Source organism: Candoia aspera, chromosome 14 (genome assembly GCF_035149785.1).
Source record: "Candoia aspera isolate rCanAsp1 chromosome 14, rCanAsp1.hap2, whole genome shotgun sequence".
NCBI lineage: Eukaryota > Metazoa > Chordata > Lepidosauria > Squamata > Boidae > Candoia > Candoia aspera.
This window is the reverse complement of record NC_086166.1, coordinates 3,310,224-3,327,034: the sequence shown is the minus strand read 5'-3', so window position 1 is coordinate 3,327,034 and position 16,811 is coordinate 3,310,224. Positions and strand designations below refer to the sequence as shown.

The following is a 16,811-nucleotide window of genomic DNA, read 5'->3' as shown; positions in this document are numbered from 1 at the left end:
CGTTACTCGGGGAGGGCGGGGGTGGCGGGAGCTAGTGATGCTTCAGAGGCACGTGTGGGGGAGGATGCAGAGATTAGCAACGCCACATGCTTGCTGCGTTTTCTTGGAAGCTGCCTGAAGAAAAGGAAAAAACAACACCACCTGTTGATTTCCCTCCCTCTCCCCTTTTGCAGGAGCTCCGAAGACGACGGAGAGGAAGAATCCACTGCCCCCGGGAACCGGCAAACGCACGACAACTTGTACCGAGTGCACATGCCCAGTCTTTACAGCTGTGGGAGCAGCTATGGCAGCGAGACCAGCATCCCAGCAGCTGCGCACACCGTCAGCAATGCTCCCGTCACAGAGTACATGTGAGTGGTGGCCCTTGGGGTGCGCGGCCCGGGGGCCCAGCCTCCAACGCCGACATCTTGGCTGGAAAGCTGCGGCCACCAGGGTGGGCCACCATGAAACGTGCAGACCAGTGGACCGAATCGGATGACCCAGATGGGCATTCCCCCCCGCAGAAGCCAGAATTTTTTTTAAAAAATATTAGTATTTACTTATTTTATGCATACACAATTCACAAAGCAATCTCCAAACTTAAAAAAATTAGAAGAGAGGCAATCCCAAACAAACTAAAAATACGAACTAAGAAAGCAGAGAGAAAAATTTAACTTATATTTTCTACTTACCAACAGTCACTGGTTTATTAATGAATACACTGATATAATATGAACAGCGCAAAATATTACTGTAAAATATCACCAAATCTCTGCCACAGTAACACACATTGCTGCAGCCTTTGGTAAATAGAAATTACTGCCTTTTCGGAGATGGAGAGATCACGCATTTCCAACCACTCTTGATGTCTTGAATAATACAGTAGTGCTCACTTAATGACCATTTATTTAGTGACGGTTTGGACTTAAAACGGTGCTGAAAAACCCGACTTGCGACTGGTCCTTGCACTTATGGCCACTGCAGTGTCCCCGCAGTCACATGATCACACTTTGGGCTCTTGGCAATTGCTTTGCTTTGCTTTGCTTTGCTTTGCTTTGCTTTGCTTTGCTTTGCTTTGCTTTGCTTTGCTTTGCTTTGCTTTGCTTTGCTTTGCTTTGCTTTGCTTTGCTTTGCTTTGCTTTGCTTTGCTTTGCTTTGCATTCATTCATTCATTCATTCATTCATTATTAATTAATTAATTAATTAATTAATTAAATAAATGTCTGTTACCGCCCATGGCCATTGCAGCATCCTGCAGTCATGTGGTCGCCATTTTTGACCTTCCCAGCCAGCTTCCAGCAAGCAAAAGCAATGGGAAACTGCATGATTTGCTTAACAACCATGTGGTTCACTTAATGACCACTGTGATTTACTTAACGGCTGCCACAAAAAAGGTCATAAAGTCAGGTTGGATTTGCTTAATGACTGCTTTGCTTAGCAACCAAAATTCTGGTCCCAATTGTGGTCATTAAGTGAGGACTACCTGTATCATCTTTCCAAGTTCTCAATATGACTCTTTTGCCCCCAGGAGCCAGAATGCAAATTTCCAGAATCCTCGCTGTGAGAACACCCCTCTGATCGGCCGGGAATCTCCACCTCCTTCTGTAAGTCCCTCTTTGAAGAGTAAAACCACAATCTGCTCTGGAGATCTTTACAAACAGCTGCTGGGTCTTCTTGCCCTACAAGGATCTGCTTCCCAGATAAATGAAAGAGGCAGGCCCATCAGCCTCCCATCGCCAAGCACGGAACCTGCCTTATAGGCAGGCACAGTCACATTAATTTGCCTACAAAATGTGCCAAGAAATCATACATTATGGTGACAATGGGGCCTCCACGGAGCTGTGGACCACGAGCAGAATTCTGCAGAGGTCTCACATCCTGTAAGCCGCAGGTAACATCCAGCCACGGGGTACGTGGAATTATGGTGACGCCAAAATCTGCCTTGAAAGAAGCATAGAAAAGTGTTCCATTTGATTCCATCTTGGGTTTTAATATTCATGATTTCCCTCTTTGTGGGGAGAACCTGATTTCCAGGAAAAAAAATAATCACATATTTTATGGAATATTCTCTTTGGGCAAGAAGCTGTTACAAACAAACTTGGTTTTATTTCTACTTTAATTTCACCCGTTGCATTTTATTTCTTGATTTATCAACTCTGCATGCTGCTGGTTTTCAATACAACAGTCTCTGCCAACGTGGAATACTCTGGTCTTCACAGTGATCAGTTAGGTTTTACATCTTCAGCGTATTAAAAGAACAAAACTCAATCTCTTTCTTTCTTTCTTTCTTTCTTTCTTTCTTTCTTTCTTTCTTTCTTTCTTTCTTTCTTTCTTTCTTATTTTGGGAAGGCATGTTTGCAGTGGTCTTGCAGAAGAGACTTAGTCTTGTTAAAACATGCTTAGAATGGCAGTTCTCACCGTAGTTAGAAGTACATGTAGTTACTCTTGACCACTTGGATTTCAGAGAGATTCAAGCTGCTAGGTTTCTGGAGCAAACGCTTTTTTGGGAAACGTTTATCCTTCTGACTGTGCTTATGGTGGCAGTGGCATGTGTCACTACAAGTGTTTTGACACTTAGAATACAACATACTAAACTGTCATCGTTCCTTGTGGGCAGAATTTAGTGGTAGAGTTTTGACTACTGTTCTCCTTTGGCAAAAAAAAAAAAATCCTAATTCTCTGAAGATTAGAAAGAAGCCGTTGTGGTCCTCAAGACGTTTCTAGCAGCGTTGCGTTCCTGATTTGGAAAGAGAGATGCGAACTTCCAAAGAGAAAGGAACTTCATGTCGATAGAATGGGAGTGCCGTGTCTTAGTGGAGGACCTGGGATGTATAGAATACCTTTGGTGTGCTACCTAAACATATAGGGAGACAGGCGTTGCCACCATGATAGAGCGTGTACCTCCAGGAGATCTGAGTTTTATCCTAGGAGTTAGAGTGGTCCACACTTTGGAGGTTGAGGGGAAGAGGACACACTCTGCTGGTAAAAACAGAACTGGTTTTCTAGAGCACACGGAAGTGGTGTCTATTCCAGAAGAGGAGAAAGAGGTGGGCACCATGTAAACGGGACTGGCGTCTTCTTCCTTAGCGTCCAGCCGTTTGCGTTGTTGAAAGGAGCCTTGTCCAAAGTGCCCGTGAGCGACTTGGCCAAACCACGTACCACCAGCTTCTCCGATGAGATCAGGTTTGGCTAAGGCTGAATTAAACCCAGATAAGAATTGGACTCAAATCCAAGTTAGGGCTTGCTGACTGCAAGCCATGAAAGCCACCCGCAAAAGGATGCCGGACAAAAGCAGGATAGAATAGCACACCTCAGGATTCCTTCCTTTTTGGCTCGCCTTGTGGAAACCAAGTCAAAATCTCCTCTAGGGCAGGAGTTGTCTCCTTCATCGTTTGTCTATTCTTTTTGTCCCCCAAGTCATCCCTTCTTTTGTTTCCTCCCCTTCCTGGCTCCAAGATCTGTTCGGCCAAGGATCGTAGGCCTTCCCCCTCATTGACATACCCACCACAACCGGTCACATTCTTGCACTGTGTTTTTCATGCACGTTGAGGCTGCACTTTCTCTTTTTCTCTCTCTCTCCCTGCATCACCACAGTTGTATTTGGCTGCCATGGACAGTAGCAGCCGTACGAGCTGGCAGTTTAAGCCCTCGGACAGCGCTCGGACATACTGGTAGCAGCGCCCGCAAAAACGAAACAGGTACTGAAATAAGGTCCTTCTCGCTGAACGCCCACTCACCCACCCGACCCTGCCATCCTGCACCGACTTCCTCAGGCCACCTGCCCAAGGCTCCACGTTTCCTCTCCCTGCACTTCCCCACCCCATCCTTCTCCTGCCCAGGCGTGGCGCCCTGGTGCTCAGGAATGGAGTGACCTCCCCGTCTTTCCGTGGCAAAGCTCCCTGCAGTCCTTGTGGCCGCTGTGAATCGGAGCCCCCCCTCTTGACGAGGGACGGGAGCTTTGCAGTCAAAAGGGACCCAGCCCTCTCTCTCTCTCTCGAAAGCCTCAAGTTGGAGACTGCCAAGTATCCAGTATCTGAAACCCCATGGGTCGTGGGTCTCCCCAGCTGAATTCCCACGTGGAGGTTTAGCTCACCAAAACATAGCAGACCTCTTTTGCGAAATGCCTATTTGTCTCTCCCCAGATCTCTTTCCATTTGCGTCACAGTTTCTGCAGTGCATTATGTCTTAAAAAGGGAAAAGATTATTGAAATAGTGTATACGGCCACCCATGTCACAACAGAGACTCTGGGCAGTGTACAAAGATGAAAACCAATGATTGCAAACGATACGGTACTCTGTGACGCCCAAGGCGGTGCCATAAAAGTGCTAACTGAGCCTCCTCCTAATGCATCTTAAACCCAGAGTACTTGAGATTTGGCCAGCTGTGTTTTGAAATCACCACCCAGCATTTGCAAGCAGAGTTTCATAGCTTTGAAACGGCTTTTCTTTTGACCTGATTTGCCTGTGGATGAACCAGCTTCAGATGTAGCAACTTTGATGTAAGGCTAGTAATGTCCCCTTGATACACACACATCCCAGGAAATTTCCCCGAGAGGGAGACATAGTCTTTAAGACATACCACCTAATCCAGATGAGTTCAGGATCCTGCAGCGAGAAGCATCTGGCCCTCCCAGAACCCTGCCAGAAACACTGATCTTCAACAAGCTAAGGCTAGCTTGCTACATTCTGCTAAAACATGGTTAACCCAGACTAGTGCAAAATATCTATGACCTGATGAACATCCAGGGAACTCTTATACAGGTAGTCCTTGACTTATGACCACAATTGGGACCAGAACATCTGTGGCTAAGCAAGGCGGTTTTAAGTGAGTCACACCCAATTTTACGACCTTTTTGCTGTGGTGGTTAAGCAAATCGCTGCGGTTGTTAATGCATCTGGCTTCCCCCATTGACTTTGCTTGTTGGAAGCCAGCTGGGAAGGTCACAAACGGGGATCACATGACCCTGGGACATTGCAACCGTCATAAATATACGCCGGTTGCCAAGCACCTGAATTTTGATCACGTGACCACAGGGACACTGACCGTCGTAAGCGTGAAGACCGGTCGCAAGCCACTTTTTTCAGTGCCGTCATAACTTCGAACGGCCACTAAACGAATGCTCGTAAGTCGAGGACTATGTGTACTATCTTTTGTGAAATATTCAGGAAACAAGACCCCCTAGGAACAGATACACCTACCTTACCTCTGGTGCCTTTTGTCTGGTCTCCATCCTGGCATCCTCCTCGTGTGGCTCGCTTTGCTTTGATGTGTGCTTGAGAGCCTTTAGAGTGGGCTGTCAAAAGAAACATGCCTGCTTGGGATGCACGTTGTCAAGCGCATGAGGAGGGACCTCTGTATGTCACTGGGTGCATGCTTGCCTGTGCTCTTCCAAATGTCATTGCCTCCTTTTACTCCTGTGACCGTCTCTGTCTCTGCATTGCCTGGTCCGCCAAATCTTGGGGCAGGAATTCCAGATTCCCATGGCTGTTTGTTCACTGCATTCTTGTTTCTTCCTTAATGTTCCGTATGACAAACTTTGTATTTCAGACAATGTATTTTTTTTTCTGGAAGAGAACTTGACAGGGTAGAGTCCAGCATACACATTTCTTGCCAGGGTCTGAAGCGTAAGCCGATGTTCTGAATCTTGCTTGTAGGGTCCTTGATCGAACGAGAGGGCCAACCAAGCGGGGACTCAAAGATAAGTTACATTGGGTGCTGAGAAACCCAGGGTGCCAGTGTGGATTTCAGGGGGAGGGCGTACAAGATATGGCTCCTGAGGGTGGTGATGCAAGGTTACCCTTAATGCTAAACGGCATAAAATGAAAGCTTAAGAGCATGCTGAGAGGTGTCTGTGGAATCCAGAGATGTCGTCAGAGTGATGAAACCATTGGGATGTTCTGCCCCTTGCTTTCAAGCACGCAAATTCATGGTGCATTTATGAAAGGGGCAGGTAGTCCTCGCTGAACAACCACAACCGGGACCGGAATTTTGGTTGCTAAGTGAAGCGGTCATTAAGCAAAACTGACCCAATTTTATGACCTTTTTGTGGTGGTCATTTAGCAAATCACAGCGGGCATTAAGCGAACTACATAGTCCTTAAGCAAAATACATGGTTCTCCATTGATTTTGCTTACCAGAAGCCAGCCGGGAAGGTTGAAAATGGCGATCACGTGACCATGGGATGCTGCGACAGTCATAAATGTGAAGCTGTTGCCAAGTGCCCAAATCGTGATTGCGGGGATGCTGCGACGGTCATAAGCGTGAGGACCGGCCAAAAGTCAGTATTTTCAGCACCGTCGTAAGTCTGAACCATCACTAAACAAATGGTTGTTAAGCGAGGACTGCCTGTAGAGTTCGCATCACGGTGCTCACTGTGGCAGGTGGTTGTGCTTTTGGATAGGTCCTTTGCTTTATTATTAAGGGCCAAACCAGAAATCAGAAACAGCCATGCAGCGTAATATACAACCGGTGGTTTTCACAGTCTTTCTGCAGCTGGGGACGAAAATGGAAAAAGAAAGAAGCGGATTGCGCAGTGCTGCCTAAAATCAGCTAAGTCTGGTAACACCATTTCAGCTTAACACGTTTTATTCAGAGGCGTCAGCTTTCTCTCACAAAAGCTGATGCCTTTGAATAAAATGTTACTAGTCCGTAAAGGTGCTACCAGATTCCTTCTGCTTTCCGGCTGCCGGAGACTTAACACGTCTTTCCTCCTACGAGGAAGTCTGCCATGAGAAGGGCCAAAGCAGATGTCACCTTTTTCTGAGAAGCACCAGAGAGCTCCTGTGATCACAAGGGCCACTGAAGGGGGCGAAACCACGATGTGTTATACCGATAGACAAGATCAGAAACGGTTGTGAGAAGGAATAGAAAAAGATGCAGCTATAAAAAACGTAGCTCGTTCCCACGGGGTTTTGAAACCACCTTCGAGAAGAGCTTTTTTGCCACCTGCAGGGAGAAGACAAAAAAGTGAGACTTTAGTTGGTGTCCTCATTGGAGTTCCAGTTGACAGGTAGTCCTCGACTTACGACCATTTGTTTAGCAACCGTTCAAAGTTACGGCGGAACTGAAAAAAGTGGCTTGCAGCTGCTCCTCATGCTTACAACCGTCACAGTGTCCCTACAGTCACATGATCAAAATTCAGGCACTTGGCAACCGGCATGTATTTACAACGGTTGCAGCATCCCAGGGTCACGCGATTGCCATTTGCAACCTTCCGAGACGGCTTCCGAGAAGCAAAGTCAATGGGGGAAGCTGGGTTCACTTAACAACCATGGCAAAAAAGGTAAAATTGGGTGTGACTCACTTAATGACTGCCTTGCTTAGCAATGGAATTTCCGGCCCCAATTGTGGTTGTAAGTCGAGGACTACCTGTATGTAAACTTACTTAGAATTTTTTTTTTTTTTTTGTTCCTTCGAGTCAGTCTTGACCCCTGGCGATGATTAGTCCCTGCAGTTTTCTTGCCAAGATTTATGGAAGTGGTTGGCCCTTGCTTTCTTCTTCCTGGGGCTGAGAGAGGGATTGGCCCAAAGTCACCCACCTGGCTTTGTGCCCAAGGCAGGATTAGAACTCATGGTCCTCTGATTTCTAGCCTAGTGCTTTTAACCACTAATCCAAACTGGCTCTCCTATTTGGAATATGCAAACAAAATTTTGCAGCTGTAGATGGGAAGGCCAGAGAAATTCCTATAATGCAATTTGTTGTCTAAACCACCCAAAATAATTTTTTTAGTGCAGGTGGCACCTAATAGATGTTCCTGCAGCCCAAACGTGTATAAGCATCAAACATACGATTTAAACGTCCAAGCAGCCTGGATCACTTGTGTGTGAAAGGAGAATTAAAACAGTCAGGTTTTGCCTTTAGTTGCTAAGCAAATCGAAAAGTTTTGCACAGTTGCCAACATACTAAAAGGAACCACATTTTAAGGCTTTGTTCTGTTCTCAGTGGAACTGAAAGCTACGCTTTGTGTCTCCCGGATGTTATGTTTCCCTGGGTTTCTTTTGTTTTAACCAACTTCAGTGGCAATAATGGAAATAGGAGAACAGCCGAGAAGTATTCACAATCCTCTAAGTAAGTTGGAAAGGCAGGTCTGCTTATTGAGAAATCAATAAATTTGATTAGCGCAGTTGCTGTGTGCACAGAATATATTGAAAGCTGACCGGAAATGCTTTCAGCACGATAAAAACCTTGCTCTGTCATTAGTCTGGGTCATGCAATGGAAATACTACTTGATTATATCAGATTAGCTATCAGGAAAAAAACAACAACCTGGTCCTATAACTATTAGCAATCTGATAGAACATTAAAATCAGAGGAAAAAAGCTCTAGAAAATAGTATAATAAACCCAAGCTCTTTTTTCCCCTGTGTTCACTCTATTAAATAATTATTACTTTGGCTTGTTTTCATGATACCTTCTTCCGAGCATCCTTACAAATGGCTGAAAATACATGGATGAGGCCCTGCGCATAGTGCATTCGATTTTCAGAAAGAGGGATGCTCCTTTTCCACCCACCCCAGCTGCTTGCTTGTCCTTTGCACCAGATGTATTCGAACAGTATCTGGAGTCAACGTGGCCTTTGTACGCCAGTGTGGATGCAATCGAGATTGGATAAACACCGTCAGTGGGTCTCTTTTCGGAAAGCCCGCTGTTTGACGACACATACCGTAGCCTAAATCCTTGCTAGTTTTGCTTGGCATATCTGTTTTAATGAATTGATCTCTTCCCTTGCCTGATTGCGAAGAAGACCCTGGATGAACCCCTAACTTCCAGTGTGTCAGTTGGCTACATCTGCCATGGCAAGGTTCTGTTTCTCTGTACGAGAAACCGTTGACCAAACTTCCTCGAGCCAGTTGCGAGAGAGTCAAAATTCCTTGCTATAGAAGTTTAGCCATTTTCAGAAGCCCCCCCTAGAAATACAGGAAGAGGAAGGTGCGGAGCGTTAGCTCTGTCCACAAAATCCTCCTTTGGGGCTCTTTACCACATCTGCAAAACCGTGTATCCTTGTGTGTGGGATCGTCGGTTGAGTCTTGGCTCACTGATTTGTAAGTAGGTGCAAATCCAAGCTCTGGGAGGTCCATCAGGCGACTGCTGCATCTTATGTAGTTCTCACCGCTTGTATGAATTGACGGTCCTCTTCTCTTGTTCTCTTCTCTTGTCTTGATCTTTTCTCCAGTACACATCCAGCATGAGAGCCAAATACCTCGCCACCAACCAGCCTCGGCCGGATTCGGACAGCGTGCACTGAAAACTAACGGAAGTGAGAAATGGATCAAACGGGCCAGTGTTGCCAGCCTGTGTTGTCTTCGCAGATCCATCCTGCTTTTCTCCCCCAGTCCAGGATCCAGCTCAGTTGCATTTCCTGCTGCTTCTTTCCCAGCTTGACCTGGCCCGGAATGTCCACTTGAAAAAACCTCAGTAGAAGCCTGTTGCAGATCAAGGCCCCGTTTCCTTGCACCTCCCTCTCCACGGAGAGGGAAAGAAATCCACGTGCTCATGCGCACACGCTGAAGACCCAGTATTCCTATGTGTCCCTCTGCTGTGTGCGGATCGGCTTTCGATGGCCGGAAATTGCAAAGTTGGTCATCTCCTCCCCAAGGCTTCTCTCTAATCCATCAAAAAGGGTCTGATGAGTCAGATGAATTAAAACTGGATCATGGTGTAGCAGTGCGGTAGCTGTGGCCCGCTGAAATGACAAGAGCCATCTTTAATGCGCACACCACCACGAAGCTCAAATGTGTCCCAGCCTTGCCTGCAGATCTCTCCTCTCTGAGATGCTCTAGAGTCATCCTCTTTTCTTCTGCCAGCAGTAGAGGATCTCCAACTTGGGATCTTGGCAGGTCCTTGGTTCCTTCTGTGTGGTCTGCTAATTTAACCCTTTGCAGTTCTTGGATACCTCTACTACAGGTTTACTTCTCCCTTTTACTATCTGGACTTACAGTCCAGGAGAGAAGTAGGGGCTTCCTGCACCAGCTTGTGTGTGGTTGGATGCATGTGCTTGCATGCATACACACCCACACCCTGATATGAACACACACTGGTTGTGCCGTACCTGCCTTCCTACTTGTTTCTGTATTTCCTAATTGCTCTCAGCAGACATCTTCTGAGACTGAGATGAAGTCATAAAACTGGAAATACCACCCTTTTGGTGCCAAAATATTCCAGGAAAAGATTTAAGGAGCATTGCGGGGAGGGCTGGGAGATGTCTAGTTTTGGGGAAGGAATTCAGCAGGCAAAGGAACTGTCAGCAGAACTGAGCTTCTTCACAAGGTGTCCTCATACGTTAGGCTTCTCAATGCTTTTCATTCCAGCTGCTTTTGAGAGTTAGGACAGACGAGTCCCTGGAAGTATTGATGTTGGATGCAGAAGGGACGATTCTATCCTTGAGTCAGAAAGCAAAGACGAAATATCGTTACATCAAGACAGTTTCGGGGTACAGGAGTGGAAGGTGTCTCCTGCTCGCCTCTTGCCTTACTTTCAGCAAACCACCGGTGCCCCAGTTGCTTCTTAACTTGTTGATACACAGCAAAAGCCAGCAGCAGGCTGGGGAGAAAAAATTGCTGTAGCTTCCTACCAGCGTCCCTGCTTTTTGAGAACCATTAGGATGTTGAATAGCTACATCCTATTCCTGTCTATCTCTTGGGCATTCTCACTCTAAAGCACAAAGATTTCCTTCTGAAGTTTTGCATGTTGGAGCGGGAGCTTTGCCTGCTTTCTCCTTTAAAATTAGTTCCTTTTTCTGGGGGCGGTGGGATTGAGAGGCTCTGGGGAGGTGCCCCCCACCCCCCAACCCAGTTGCTTGCTTGCTTCAAATATCTAGGATATTAGAAGGCTCTGAAATCCTTAGATGCAGTTTGCAACAGAATGGGAAGATACAAAACCGCTGTTAGGTATTTCTTGAGCATCAGGGTCAATAAACCATGGTTTATGTGTGTGCAGGTAGCCTAATCAGCTTTGCAATATACCTCTAGATCCCAGGAATCTCAGCACCCAGTAGTGCTAGGAGAGGGACCTTACCTGTTCCCAACTGTGCAGGTATTGATACAAAAGCTACACATTCAAAATACGCTCCTTCGTAGTCCACCTTTTGAAGCATGCCCTTAAAAGGAAAATTCAGCTGCCTGAATCATGTACAGATGACCCCAGATCTTCAGAAGAAGGTTCTTGGTAGTTTGCTTTGCAAAAGCCGGGAAGACGAGCCTTCCTCCTCTTGTCTTTTCCAGGCAGAAGAAAACTTGGGTGTGACGATCGGAAGGAAGGGACCAGCAATGTAGGTCGTTAATGACCACTACAGAAATTGACTTCCTCCTGAGAAGTAGCCACTACGTTGACTGTGAAGAAGCTTCAGCTTGGTGTACCCTCAAGGAGTCCTAACGGAAGATGTCCTCAGTGTTTTCCCATGGGCAGAAGACAACCTTGTGGAGAAGACCAAGCTGTCAGATCAGAGTTTGGTGTGTGAATTGTCTCCAGGGGCTGTGAACTTGGCCTGACCTTTCAGCTAACAGAGTCACAGAATTACCTCCTTTGTAACACCGAACTTTGGTGCGCTTCCATTAATGGGGGCAAGAGTCAACTGGGTGTGTGCCTGTTACACAAGTGTGTATATATGGATTGCTGGGGATGCCAATAGCACGTGCAGATCTTGGGCATGCCTAAATGGTTCTGTGTCAGAAAATGTGTGTGTGCGTGGCCACTTGTATGCCCTCAAGGAGAAGCAGGGGCCGCTTTCTCATCTTCTCCCTCGTGCCAAGCATCTGTGGCAACTGTTTGACTGCTAAGGGCTTCCCACCCCTGCCCTCTCCCCCAAGCCAGCTCGTCCCAAGATTGATCCCCCAATTATTGGCTGGCGGTGTGTGGACTTTTTGCTGGCTCGGTGTCTTCAACAGGGCTTCTGCACCAGCCTCTTTGGTATGGCAGGCGAACCCTGCAGAGGGTTGTGTTTTCCTGTCCTTTTACTTTGTCTCTGCTTTTTCAAGTAAAGTGTTGAGCGCTCAGGATGGCCTGGCTGAGTTCCTCGGCCTCTTGGCGGTCACAGCAGAGCCATAGCCGCGGCTTTTGGCCTGGGAGGACAGTTCTGAAATTCGAGAGGAGTGAGTGGCTAGCCACTTGGCAAGAATGTGGAGGAGGGGGCAAGACGTTGGAATGGGAAACGGGAGCCGCTGAAACTCCTCCTCCTTCCCTCCCAAGGGATGGTAGCCATTTGCAGTGGAGTTGGTGTTTCCCATGACGACGTCACGGCGCTTTCTTAAAAACAGACGAAAAGGACACGTGGACCACAGACCCTTCTCAAGCACACCAAGCATCTCCACAATGTGAAATGTATATAGCATGATGGACTCCTTGCGTCCAGTGTTGAAGACTGCGTTGTAATTGTTAAAAAGAGAAAAAAAAATCGAATCAAGACTTAGCTGTGACTTTATTTTTGTGTGTGCTGTCAAAAGTGTAGTGTTTTGTATCCTGTCTGTAATATTAGCTCAGTTCATTTTGGATTTTCTTTTGCTTCTTAAGAAAAGGAAAGGTTTAAGGTGAAAACTTGGTAATCATCCGTGTATCCAAACTTGAGGATTTAGAGCAGCATTTTTCAGCCTTAGCAACTTGAAGATGTGTGGAGTTCAATTCCCAGAATTCCCCAGCCAGCCTGGCTGGCTGGGGAATTCTGGGAGTTGAAGTCCACACATCTTAAAGCGGCCAAGGTTGAGATACACTGATTTAGATCCTTCTCAACTGTCTTCAGTTTTTTTTTTAGCAAATCTGATGGGCATCTTTTAATTAAATACCTCAGGTATGGCCAGTTTATCTGGAAGGGACATGAATGAGCAGCTTGAACCTGGCCTATTTTGGAACAATCTCACTGAGGGCAAATTTCTGGAGCATCGGAGAAACCTGGGCATGTGTGCATTAAATTCAGTTGCTGCTCAGACCCAGCACACTTGCCGTGTACACCTGTTGTGTTGGCCAATCTCTGACCCACCAAGGACTCATGACCCTTCTTTCCCCCAAACCTGTGTTGGTGCTTTCTTAGATCTGCTAGGCAGGTAGTTGTGAATAACAGTTGGTGTTTCCCTTACGGTGCTCAGTGCATTTGGGAAGTGCAAGACTTGCTTGTGATCTCTGTGTTGTCACACAGTGCAGCTTGAACAGAGGAAGGGCAGAAGATCGTGGGCGTGATCAGCGTCTGGTAGCAAGCAAGGCCAAGAGAGGATTGAGTGGTGGCGTGGGTCCACAGTACGGTTTTGGCCGTTGATGGAGGCCACGGAGGCAGAAAGAACGTGGCCTTTGGGCACTTCTGCTTCGACACTTGCTTGGCCTGCCGTGCGCATTTCTTCTTTGAAAGATTGAGACCCAGGGCTTGGTGCATCAGGCGATGTCAGATGTGTCCTGCGGTGAAGGATTCATGCATTGCTGGATCGTATCTGTTTACGCGATGCTGCCATTCAGTGTGTGCCAAAAAAAGTCTTTTAAAAGCCATAGAGATGAAACCAGGGTGGAGTCGTGCAGCGTTGTCCCCACCTCACCCTTTCTGAGCCCTTGTTTAAGAGAAGGTGCTCTGTCAGCTGCCTCTCCCATCAATCTGGCACCCTCCTCCAGATGAATGGTGGGTGGCAGCTTTGGAACGTCAGGCAAGGAGATCCAGTTGAGGCTGCTATGATGAGTGACAATAGAGGAACTTGGATTCCAGCTTCCTGCACCTTGCAAGCCTTTGTCTTTGAGAGTCCTAGAATGTTCTGGCTTGAGTTGGAGCACATTGGGTTAAAAAAGCCTTTTCTTCAGCAAAAATTGAGCCTTCCGCCTTCGGTGTCTGTTCTTCATCCTGTAATTGTTGGCTAAGTAGGTAGGCAAGGATTTTTTTAAAAAAACATCTAGGCCTGTGCTCATTTTTTAGGCAAGTTTCTTAGAGAGTGGCTCTTCAGACCACACGTGACCAGCAACGTTGTGTTCTCGGGCCTGAAAGAGTTTAGAGAGTCCTGGAGCAGATCTCTGGATCCTAGGTGTGGTGGGCATGTCATTGTGATGCATGGCTAGGGTTGAAATGCTTGGAGCACTGATAGCTGGAACCAGCTCCTCCCTATGAGAAGGCAGGTTGTTGACCAGGTCCTCTGGTTCATAAGTGGCCAATAGCTCAGTGGAAGGGCATGTGCATTGCAGGCAAGAGGCCCAGTCCTCGCCATTTCTAAATGGAGCAGACAACTCTAACCACTTGCCAGCCATTGTTAGAGTACTGAGTTAAGAGGACCAGTGTTTTGGCCCAGTCTCAGACAGATGCTCCTGCTTGTAGCTAAGGAGTTCTCTTTGGGAGAGGTGGCTCCCTGTGCCGTGAGGAGAGGAGCTGGGAAATTGATGGGACCCTCCCTCTGCTCCCAGATATATGCATGTGGTGGTGGAAGATCATTCCATCCTTGTTAGTCCTCAGATGTCCCCTGTAAACAATCTCCCCATCTCAGAAGTTTCTAAGAGGAAAAACACTGCACATCTTGGACCAAACAGACATAGATACAAACACTCTCAGAGACCAATCTTAGAACCTGTTTTAGCTCAGCTGTAACTTGGACAGCTGTAAGCAGTGCTGAATATTTTCTTCACTTTTCACAACACAACGACAACAGCCACCAGCAGCTGCTGGACTAGTGTCAGGCTAGTTCTTGGTGCTTTGGGTGTTCAACAACTACACTTTTCTCTCTATGCAATGTAGGTTTTCCTCCTTTCTTCACTCCACCCTCTGACACCCAGATCTGTTTCTCAGGCCTCCCCAGTTGGCCATCTTCTAGTTTTGTTGGACTTTCGTCATCCTGAATCAGCTCTGCCTTTTGGGGAGGTTGGGTGGGGATTCTGGGGGTTGCAATCCCACAGAGCTGGGGGGGCCAAATGTGGGGAAGCCTGCTTTCCTTTCTCAAGGCTCTGATTTCCAGGAACATTGAAGTCATTGCTGAGAACCTTCTCCAACCAATCTTTGCATTGAGGTCTCCGTTGGCGGGGTTGAGCTGGCTGAGCTTGGTGCTGTGGTCCATTGGCGACCAGCAATTCTGTCATCCTATCCTAGTTCATTAGAGTAAACCTGGGAAATGTTTGTGAATTTAATTCTGTGGATCTCCCCTTTTTTGAGACGTGCAGAGAATTCTATCAGTAAAACTCTACTAGCTTTTTCAATCTGGTTTTGCTTTAAACCACAATGGTTATATAGCATTCTACTTTTATGTATACATATATAATATATGTATATTAAATATATATATATATAATTTTTTAAAGCCTTTAGACATGACTAGCTTCTTTCAAAGTTCTCCACTTAAACCCCAAACGTTTTGAAATTTCAGTGGGGTTTAAACTGAGGGGTGAGCCTGATTATTATTATTATTATTAAATCTTTTCTTTTACTTTGGTTGATTTATTACATTGTACTGTAGCTATTTTTTACTGGTTTGTGTTCTTTTTGTTCTGCGGATATTAAACCGAAACGATTCTAAATGTAATTCCTGTGGTTTCTATTCAGCTTGGGTTTAATGTTTTAAAATAAACAACTTTGAAAAGGCACTCCACTGGCTAACGAATGGTTTATATGTATATATTTCACTGTTCACTTTTTGTGGCTTTGTCTTACATTTAAATTTGCATGGTGTGTTTTACCTGTTAAGAAGAAGCTGGAAGAGGTAGAAATGCATTGGCTGGCTGAGGTTCAATTTTCAAGGACTTGCAGTTGCCTAATTTGCATTCTTGAGATGCTGGGTTTCAACAACCAGCATCCCCTGGGAGGACAGCTGAGTGCCTGGCCATAAGGACATGTGTGTTGCTTCTCTTTTTACTCTTTTTTGCCAGTTTTTGTACTCCAAGCTCCTTAAAACAGAGGTGGCCCTCTCGCCCAAGTCATCTACCTTCCCGTTCACAAAAGAATCAGTTGCTATTCAGTAAGCCAGCAAGCTTAACTCAGCTTATGCTTTATTAAGAAGTGAATTAAACATATGTTGGATGTGTTGGGCTTTGATAGATGTGCAGATTGTTGGGATGGGGGTAGGGGGTGGGGAGAGAAGGATCTCTTAATGGTTTATGTACCAAGTCATATAACTCCAACCTGGGCCACCATCTGGAACAGAATTACAGACATTCTCTGGGGCAGACTGACTGACAAAGCTGAAATCCGTTAGTCTTTAAAGGAGCCTTTCTCAACCTTTTGACCCTGGAGGAACCCTTGACGTATTTTTCTTTCTTTAAAAAAATTTTTTTTTTGAGTTTTAAGCAAAGATAAAAACTACAAAAAGAAAACTAAAAAAGTGAGAAACACAAGAAAAAAGAATTTTTTGAAGATTACGTAGCAAGATGACTTCCGACTTTCAACAGGAAGAATATACAGCAATTTCCATAATCTATCCCTTACTCTATATCAAACCAAGATCACGTTATTTCTATAAATCCTTCCATTAACACATACACAAATCACTAATGCAATTGCTCCTTCCCCATATATAAAGAACATATAAATTTCTAAATCAACTTCCCTCCCCCATAAAACAACATTAATTTAATTATTCCCACCACTATTCTATATATTTCTATCCGCTATAATAAAAGTCAAATATTTTTCAGGCCTCGGGGGACCCCTGTACATTCAGGCTCAAAGACGGGCTGGATGTTACAAAATTATTAGATTTGTTTCATGGGTAGGCCTGTCTATATGCGTTAACAGTTAAACTGAAAATAAAGAATGAAACGTACCTCTTTGATGTGAAGTTGCCTGAATTCGAAATAATTTTTTAAATCGTGATCTCCCAGGGAACCCCTGGGGACCTCTTGCAGAACCCTGGCTGAGAAACCCTGCTTTAAAGGACGCAACTTGTTGAGATTT

General features: G+C 45.9%; 1 protein-coding gene across 1 annotated transcript in view; it reads left to right on the top strand.

The window, feature by feature from the left end:
• The window catches only part of TTYH3 (tweety family member 3), a 58,400-nt gene extending 42,895 nt beyond the window's left edge, over positions 1–15,505 (top strand). The window contains exons 13-15 of the mRNA XM_063315067.1: positions 174–350; positions 1,508–1,583; positions 9,153–15,505. Of these exons, the coding sequence (XP_063171137.1) occupies positions 174–350; positions 1,508–1,583; positions 9,153–9,224 (325 nt within the window). The 3' untranslated portion in view covers positions 9,225–15,505. The remainder of the gene's footprint in view (positions 1–173; positions 351–1,507; positions 1,584–9,152) is intronic.
• The last annotated feature ends 1,306 nt before the right edge of the window (positions 15,506–16,811 follow it).